This window comes from Pieris rapae, chromosome 11, assembly GCF_905147795.1.
Source record: "Pieris rapae chromosome 11, ilPieRapa1.1, whole genome shotgun sequence".
NCBI lineage: Eukaryota > Metazoa > Arthropoda > Insecta > Lepidoptera > Pieridae > Pieris > Pieris rapae.
Window position 1 is genome coordinate 9,943,422 of NC_059519.1, and position 9,207 is coordinate 9,952,628.

The 9,207-nt window shown below is 35.6% G+C and overlaps 1 protein-coding gene across 5 annotated transcripts in view; it reads left to right on the top strand.

The window, feature by feature from the left end:
* The window catches only part of LOC111001315 (homeobox protein homothorax), a 216,801-nt gene extending 208,510 nt beyond the window's left edge, over positions 1-8,291 (top strand). For 3 of the 5 annotated variants that reach the window (XM_022271183.2, XM_022271191.2, XM_022271214.2), the window contains exons 12-14: positions 733-791; positions 6,974-7,160; positions 7,388-8,291. In XM_022271183.2, coding sequence (XP_022126875.1) covers positions 733-791; positions 6,974-7,146 — 232 coding nt within the window. In that variant the 3' untranslated portion in view covers positions 7,147-7,160; positions 7,388-8,291. The remainder of the gene's footprint in view (positions 1-732; positions 792-6,973; positions 7,161-7,387) is intronic. The other 2 variants (XM_022271204.2, XM_022271197.2) reach the window with 1 other exon arrangement.
* The last annotated feature ends 916 nt before the right edge of the window (positions 8,292-9,207 follow it).

The window sequence follows — 9,207 nt, forward strand, 5'->3', positions numbered from 1 at the left end:
TGAACTAATCGCGATATTAACGATACATTACTGCCAGACTGCTGTAATTACGTAAGGGTCTCTCTTGTTTTGACCCGGAGGGTTAGATCATAATTTTATGACGCCATTTCATAGTTTCGCGGAATGGGTGGACAGATTCTTTGAGATCATTACACTCTGTATAGAGAACGTTCTATCGATAAAGATATATACTTGTTAATAAAATTCAGTAGTTACAGAATATCTTGTGGTGATAGTTTTAATATTTAAATATTTTATGTACTTCATCTTGTGGTTTCAATACAAAAATACAATTCATTTTTAACTCACTCGTTTTGTATTGTAAAAACTGGAATGATAAACGCACACAAACGCCGGAAATCCTCTTGCGTTGAGAGTGTCAGAGGCAGAACAGAAAAGCGAAGCAACAATGTTACAAACTGGTACCCTAGGTACAACACAAATGAGGAAGATAATTTAGAAGGTGGATTGATCAGATTAAGGAAACAGGATACAGAGTGTCACAGTGCAGACAGGAATGGTGGCATTCGGAGCCATAAAAGGGCACTTATATACCTGGGAATTTATGATCATATAAATATATAATATAATTTAACTGAAATAAACAGCTATCATTATTGGCAGCAGTATCACTTAGGCGAAGGTCCTGCCCGTTTGCCTCCTGTATCTATAAAATAAACAATCATTTAAGAAAATTATTTTTCTGTACTAATTACTGTCTTTTTGTTTCAGGTTTATAAACGCGAGACGTAGGATAGTCCAGCCAATGATCGACCAGTCAAATAGAGCAGGTAACATTTTTCTTATACGAATAGTTTTGCCTTTAAATCACGATCCGTTACACCTGCTATGCAGATGTTTAAGATGGCTATTGTAGCTTTTCTTTGAATTGACGCATCCTTGATACACCTGGCATGGCAAGTGTGACGATACAATGCAAAATGGCTGATTTTGTGTCTGTTTCCGTGGTCTGGGAATAGCGCTGGCTTCACCATGTAACTTTCATACTCGAGGTCGTTGTCGTACCGAATTTAACATTCGCTTGAACCGTGAAGAAAGTCGACGGCTTGTGTCAGGTTGATCACCTACATGCCTTTAGATTGAGAGATGCCAATGAAACAGATACAGAAATCTGAGGCCGAAAAAGATTGTAGTGTTAAGGTTCTGCGATATATGCTTGACACGCGTCAAGATCGCAGAACCTGTCGCAATGACGTCATCGTTTTAGGTTTTAGGTTTCCTCGTAAGTATTATTAGGCAAAGGCACGACGTGTAGTTTGAGGTTACTTTGTAGTACGCAAAATCGTAATCTAGGCATCACCACTGGACATCACGTAGTAACTTAAACAGATCATAGAAAATTCTACTAAATGTATCATTAGTGCTTTGATGTACTAGGTTTTTTAAAGATTCAAGTCCCAAGAGAACAAGTGCATAATGCATACTGTATGAAGGTCCGGTCAAGTCAATTCACTTCAAAGGGTGGACGTGAGTCGATTTATTGATGCGGCACTTACGAGTGGACCACAAATTTGGACGGAATAAATAAAATGTTTGAGAAAGTTTTGTTTATATCGAAATCTTTTTATTGCTGAAATTTGTAGGAAAAGTCTTTTAAACAAAAGTATATAAGCAAAAGCTCTTATATAAGCTTAAATTTTAGAGCTTTATACGTAAACGAAGATATTTTACAGTTAACCAAATAAGTAAAGTTCAATAGAATAAAGTTTAAAGCCACGTCCTCTTGGGAGTGAGCTGTACCCGGGAGTTGCATTCGCTAATGTATAGATGAGTTTGCTGACGGTACTTTCATGCAGTATGCAGCACGACGTAAGAAATGACCATTTGAACACTATTTCTTTCCTCTACTAGTGCTGTTCCATAGAACGATTTATCGTTTATAATGTGCAATATCATTCATTTATTAATTATAAATTTTTGAGATAGGTATTCTATCTATTAGATGTTTTTTGTTATTTGCTACACTTAGTACTTTGTCAAAATCTAGAATCAATTGATCGCGTAAAGCTAAGACAGATAAAAGTTGGATGAATTATATGATATATTCGACTTAGGGTTCTTCTAGGTAAGAACGTATCAATTCTTAGCCGGCAACACACTCGCGAGCCTTCTGCCATTGAGACTGTCCATGGGCGGCGAAATCACTTAACATCTCCCGCTCATCCCCAACTCTATAAAACAAAACAAAAAATACACAGATACATAACCCGCAGCTGAGTTTCATCGGACGTCAAGGCAAAATACAAAATTATATCATCCGTATCACCTCGACGATTCTTAAAAGGTCGACAGCACGCTGGCAGAATGGCAGAATGGCTTGGTAGTGTGAAGCGGTATTTCCTACACTTCAATAAATTATTAGTTAATTGTCTTTGTTAGTACATAATGTTGAATGTATAATAATGTAAATAAATAAATGGATTAATTATATTAATATACAATTACAAACTAAAAATATATCTAATAACTAACCTTAAAATTTAATTATTAAAAAATATTATTAAAAGGAGTCCCTTTAGGCAAGGTTCCGAAGATACTAGCAGCGTTCCCCCTTTGAATAGCTAGACTAATTCTTTGTGCGAGGTAGCTGCAATGCAATGGATTAATTAAATATCTAATATTTTTATCGATAAAAGACCATCACTAGCACTTTATCGCGACACATCTGCCGGAGTGAAATAATGAGTAGATTACTGGCACGGACGGGCGCTGTGCAATTGTCACAAATTACTTCGTAGATACCTCTTTCTGAATCTTTAGTATCTTTTAAGAAAATTTAATTGCGTTTTGTCTCTTTTAATTTAAAGTTGACTAAGATAACACTAGCTGTGTTGGCCTAGTGGCTTGAGCGTGTTGATGCGGACAAGGCTACGCTGTTATCGTGTCCTGCCGTGGGCAATTGCTGGCCTTCATCACCCTTTACCACCAGGCTACCGTGCCGCGGGAGGGCATGCGGTATATTCAATAATTTAGGAAAAATAAACATCAAATACCAGAAACCTACTCATATCTCAAAAACAACTTAACCTATTTTGATGAAAACTAGACTGCTTCCTACGTTAGAAAGTATCATTTCATTTCCAAGTAGGTGATAATGTATATACTACATATAACATATGACATACATCACATTCACAACTGATAAAAAACAACCCCATTCATATTCTGGAAATCAGCTAAAAATGCATTTATTTACAACAAAACAATAAAATTTAAGCAACAGTTTATCGCGAACAAACCTAGTGCAGCAAGATACACAAAGAGGTAGGTAGATCTACTGATAAAGTAATTACCAAAAACTAAACTGATATGTAAAAAAATCTTAATGAAACCCTCTTTTTATTTAATAAATTGATTCCTATCAGAATCATTATCGGAATTGCGACCATACGTCATTACGTCACACGAAGACAAAAGCATCTAATCCCCGAATAGGCAAGAATGTCCGAGATGGGGTGAATTGTTCGCGTGATGGATGGCCGCGGACGGGTCAACGGATTCGTACATTATTCTTTTTACCCTTCTTTTCTCGGCCTCTTTGTGTCCTTTTTGTAGTGTAGGGATGTTTTTAACGTTATAAATAAGCCCATTTGGCTTTAGCGAGCGGTTTTTGTCGACGAATTTTATATAATGTAATGAGATAGTCAAATCTTTTTAAAATAATCAATTCGGATAACGAAAAAAATAACGATAAATATTTTGAAACGATTATGTACATTATTACTTATGTTTAAATTAATTATTAATAATAAGGATTTATGAGCAAATATCAACCATAACGATTATTTTACTATAAATTCTCCATCAGTAAAAATATTCCCGCAAATCTAGGGTCCATTATATCGCCATCAGTGTCAGGCAACAGAAATTAAATTTATTACAAGAGCACAAATTGCCCACTTGCCCAATTGCCTATTGATAGGCAGCCATTAATGACACGTCAGCATATTACAATACTCGACTGATCGACTGATTTTCCATCAATACACCTACTTTGCCTGACCGGTGATTTTTAATACGGGGTATTATTTTTGTATAGGGACGAGTTTAATAATTTTAAAGTAACGGAAGTATTCGATTTTTAATTAAGAAGTATAAACGAACTTCCGGTTACCAAACGTTCTATTTTCAAACTCAACACCTAACGTCCAAAATAGCGACAGACCAATTCTTTAAATTCGACAAACGGTCAAGCTAAAAAAGCCATCACAACTTCCTTTAAAATTGCTCACGGGCCATAAAGTCTAGTGTTTGCTAACAGGAAGCTAACTTTCGTTGGAAAATAGAAAAACGCGGACAACGGAAAATTGTTTTGGCAATCGCTCGAAGAAAACGACCACCGCATTTCCTGCGGTCAGCTTATGTATTCCCGGTTCGTTCCAACTGCCAAGGGAGGTTTTTTCCTTTAGTTTTCGCTTAAAAGGGGCTTGTCAAATTCGAATGACTAAATGGAATCGGCAGTACCTTATTTTTGCCGCTCCAATAATTCACCTATGCGGGAAAATGGCGCCGATTTCTAAAAGGCTGCATTGTTCTTTAAAATTACACAGGGACATTTCATTTCATTTTAGCGACTTATATTTATTACTTAAGAAGTAATGTGGAACATGGTGTAATGGTTGCAGCTCCTAATAAACATTGTGTAAAAAATCTTGGCGATTGAACTGGCAGTAAATGTACAATTAGAATTATTTAATGTATTTTTTTTAACGTTCATAAGTGTAAATTTATGAATAACGATCTTTGAGACACATTTGTCGTCATTTACTGTACTCAATACGATCTAAATACTATTTTAAAGATGAGTTTTTAATCAGTTAAAACTGGCAGTTAGTTTATCTATATGAGTCGAATAATTATAGAACAAGCTACATTATACTCTTTCAAGTGATGCATGTCGGTAACGGAAACAATAACGGGTCCCCCGGGAGAGGGCGCCACCAGGAAACTATGATTTAGTGAGCGATAATCTACGTCCTTCACGTGTTATTGCGAAATGCTTCTATAGAGCCCTGGTAGATTGATGTTTATTTTACTTATTTGTATTAAAATTGAAATTAATATTATTAAATATAAGGAGAAAAACGATAAGTAACTCTTTTTTTTTGGGGGGGGTAATGAAAACTTGGACCGATGACAGAGCACGAACGGGAAAGAAAAGAATTACGAAATCAATTTACGAGCTCTGTGACATTGACAGCAGACGATACCAGCGCCATTGCTAGGAATGTATTTTGAAATATAACTATAACGTGTTGGCGCGTATAATGACGTGGAATATTTATTAAAAAACATATTTTTAAGTTTCAGTTACTTGCGCTAATAAGCGTATTACCATTATAAAAACATTATCGTTGATATCACTAGTTTAAATAGACTCTATCCCACAGCAAACGGAAACAACCGATAGTGTATAAAAACTTGTTTTTCGTATTTAACGCTACGTAAGAAAAGACCACGCAAGCATGAACACGTTTATCAAGCAGTGTGGGGTGTAGGAAAAACGTTAATAAGTTTCTTTCTTATTAACAAACATTAAAAGAGTTTTTATATGGTCTATTTTGATGCGGAATATAAATGTGTGTCTATTGAACAACGGTTAGTTTGAATAAAAAAACTACCATTAGCAAAACGCATATAGAAACACTTCAAACTAAAAGATACTACGTTTTCTCTGTCTATTCCTAACTTAGCCTTAAAACAAGCAAGGTTACTTTGAAAAAACCGATAGCAGTTCTGAAGATTCAATACTCGGCTGCAATTAAAAGTCTCGAGTAACGATTTCAATTTTTTTAAGTTATAAAAATAATAGGAGACAAACGGACATGAGGCTCCCCTAATGTGAAGTGATGACTGATGAACCGCCGCCCATGGACATTCATATTGCTAGAAGGCTTTCAAGTGCGTTGCCGGCCTTTTGGAAATTTGTACGCAAATCCCTCACAAAATAACGTATCATCGAAACCGCTGTTGTAGTTACAGTATGAGAGTGCATTAATAATCGCTTTTTTTATTAAGATTATAAAGATTAAACTTTATTCGAGAAAATACAAGAATTAAAATCAATTAAATGTTTCCATACCTTATCGGATCGATATACGTTTTATTGAAGCAAAAACGCTGCAACTCAGTTACATATAAGTTATTAATTATTCACGCGAATCATAGGCGTGTAATTAAAGCAAAAAAATGCATTCAACTGTGTTTAAGTATTTCCATATAGCGAAATAATTATCTTTCATTTTTAAATATAGTCAATTGTCAACAACAAAAAAAATAAGTTTTACAATTTAAAAAACAAACGACATTTTATATTTTGAAAGCAAATAAGGCGCGCTCAAGCGATCTGTCATCGTCAAATTCAAAAATCGAATACACGTAATGAACAATGTTAGTCTATAACTTTATTCTCCTCTCAAGTATTTTCAAGTAATTCGAAACGACATTGCGCTCTCGTGTTTGCGAGCTCAGAGCAATGGCGCGTGCCACCATAAAGACCCCACGACGGCGGAAATCGGCGTCAATAATGGACGAACACCATTAGTTTACGATTGATAATCCCCGAGGATATATTGCTTGCGGAAGGCATAACAGTTTTGTGGTAAAATTGAGCGAATTCCTACCGACTTGACAATTGTGAACGTTTTTTGTCAGAATGTGTAATGTCAGCTTTATTACTTTCTGGGTTATTAATTGCATGCAAAATTGCGTGTAACGAAAGTTGGAAGCAATAGTTAGCTATGGACAGGCTTAATTTAAATTGGAATTAGGAACGAAACGCTATATCTCGCTTCCTGTACGCTTCATGAGTAAATTTTCTCTTAGCTATGAAATGACTAGTCTTACAGCAAGGTGACAAACGAAACGTCAAAACGGCCCAACCATAGAATATGCATAGAAATAAGACTTCTATCCGTAGATATCTCAACAGCAGGCCTAATTAACCGTTCAGTGTTCTATCCTGCAGTGTTCCCGCACGCGGGTCCCAGTGGTGCATACAGCCCGGAAGCGACCATGGGGTACATGATGGACGGCCAGCAGATGATGCACAGGCCGCCCACGGACCCCGCCTTCCACCACGGCTACGCGCAGTATCCCGCCGAGTATTACGGCCATCATCTTTAATGCAACTTGTACATGTAAGTATTGTTTACCATTTTATTTTATGATAAAATAAAATCACAAGTTATATGGACTTGAAGGATATTTACCGAAATCGGTCAAAGATTATTATTTAAAATGTTTAAAGAATTTAGTTAATTTTAAAAATTATTAAAAGTAAAAAAATAATATGAATTGGAATTTCAGCTGTAGTTCTTGAAAGACTTATTCAAATGAAATTAATTAATTTTTTTCTCCTTTTCAGATATGAATAACGTACACAATATTTGGCCTTAGTCAAAGGCCGATAAGTGTCCCAAAATAAGGCCCCTACTAATCTCGCGTCTCGATAAGAAGCGTTCGTGCGACTGGGCGCATCCCCACCAGGCGAATGTGCGACTGCGCGTCTCACCAGTCGCGAAGCGCCGCGATGCGTCCGTGCGACCGGACAGGCACGTGATACGAACAAACAGGAGAACGATGCTATGTACATAAAGCTATACGTTTTGTAATATTTGAAACAGTATACGATCTCCTAAATTAAGATTCTCTAATGTTAAAATTAATGTAAATTAACGAAGTGACATTGTGGACGCTGTATTATACGACTGGTGCAATCACCTATTATAAATATTATAAAATCGGTTTTATCACTCGGAACAATAGGAGCAAGTTGATGAATGTAACAATAAACGGTTTGATAGTTATCGTATAAATATTTATAGCTAATTGTGTATTGTTATTACGTAAATATAAATAAATAATTGAATAGTAAGTAACTATCACAAGTGCTGGGCTCGCTGGAAGGACTTTTGTAAGAGCTGTGTATGTAGTTGTATTTAGCATTTCTGTTTATAATTTGTTATGCGAGGATTCGTTCGAGCGTTTTAATAACGCGCGGTCGCTCGTGCGCCCGAGTCCTAAGCAATTGGGAGCAACCATCGAATTGAAATTTCCGTTTTCGTTTTCCTACTTATTTATAAAGCTCAATTTAACGTCAATTTTCTTCGCAATTTTGCTTTACAGGTGACATACATATCTTTGAATTAACTATATATTACGATTAGTAACATAGATTCACCTTGCCTTGGTGTTCAGTAATAGCACAATTTGTAACCCATGTATACGATGAAATAAATATTTTACACTGTTGAAACGATGAGATTTTAGCTATATTTTGTCTTGATAATAAATTGCCTTACACACGGATTTGATTCACGAGTATATGTGACCGGTTATTTGAATCGCATCAGAATATGTTAAGTCAACTGAAGATTCCATCGCACCATACACACATATTTTGAAGCGGTTTAATTAAACTGCCTCGTACATTGGACTTAATTTCATGTTTTACATTATGTATACTTTGAAAGCATTGAAATATAAGAATCATATACTGGATCGTGTTTTTTGTGTAATTAAAATAAATTAAAACGGCTAATGTTGCAAAAGTCAAAAGAAGCCAGAAGTTTTGCCGGTAACTAGGATATGTCAGAAGTTTATCTGATCCAGTACATAAGTACCAGGATGTCATAACTGTCAGAAGTTTATGCTGCGTATACGATTCTTTATGTTCAAATTCTAATAAAGTCGATAGTATACTATAAGGTGACGACCACGAAAGTAATTTTAATGGTAATTTCTCGTTACCAGCCTTAGCGATGTATACGAATGGGAGCTTTTGAAATTTGACAGAATTTCGATAAAATTTTTTGATCCTAGCCGCGGTTTTTGATAGCTATAGTTATCCGGAATCAAGCTTTATTCTATTTTTTAACGTTGTGACATGATTGATTCATACTTCAAATCACTTCTATAAACCCTACTGGATTCTACTGTTTCAAGAATAAAAGTATCATGTCGGTATGTCAGTTTTGATGTTTTTTACATTTTCTACATTAGCGCCATCTTTTAGGTTCTGACGCCTATGTCGATCCCTCTCATTCATGAAAGGTCTTCAACTGTTTTAACAAAAGCTTTTCTTTCAGTCGCATTGTCATTATTGTGTGATGAAAAGAGACAAGACATTTGTTAAAATCGCGTAAGAATTAATGTCAATAATCGGGATATGTAATCCATAAAATT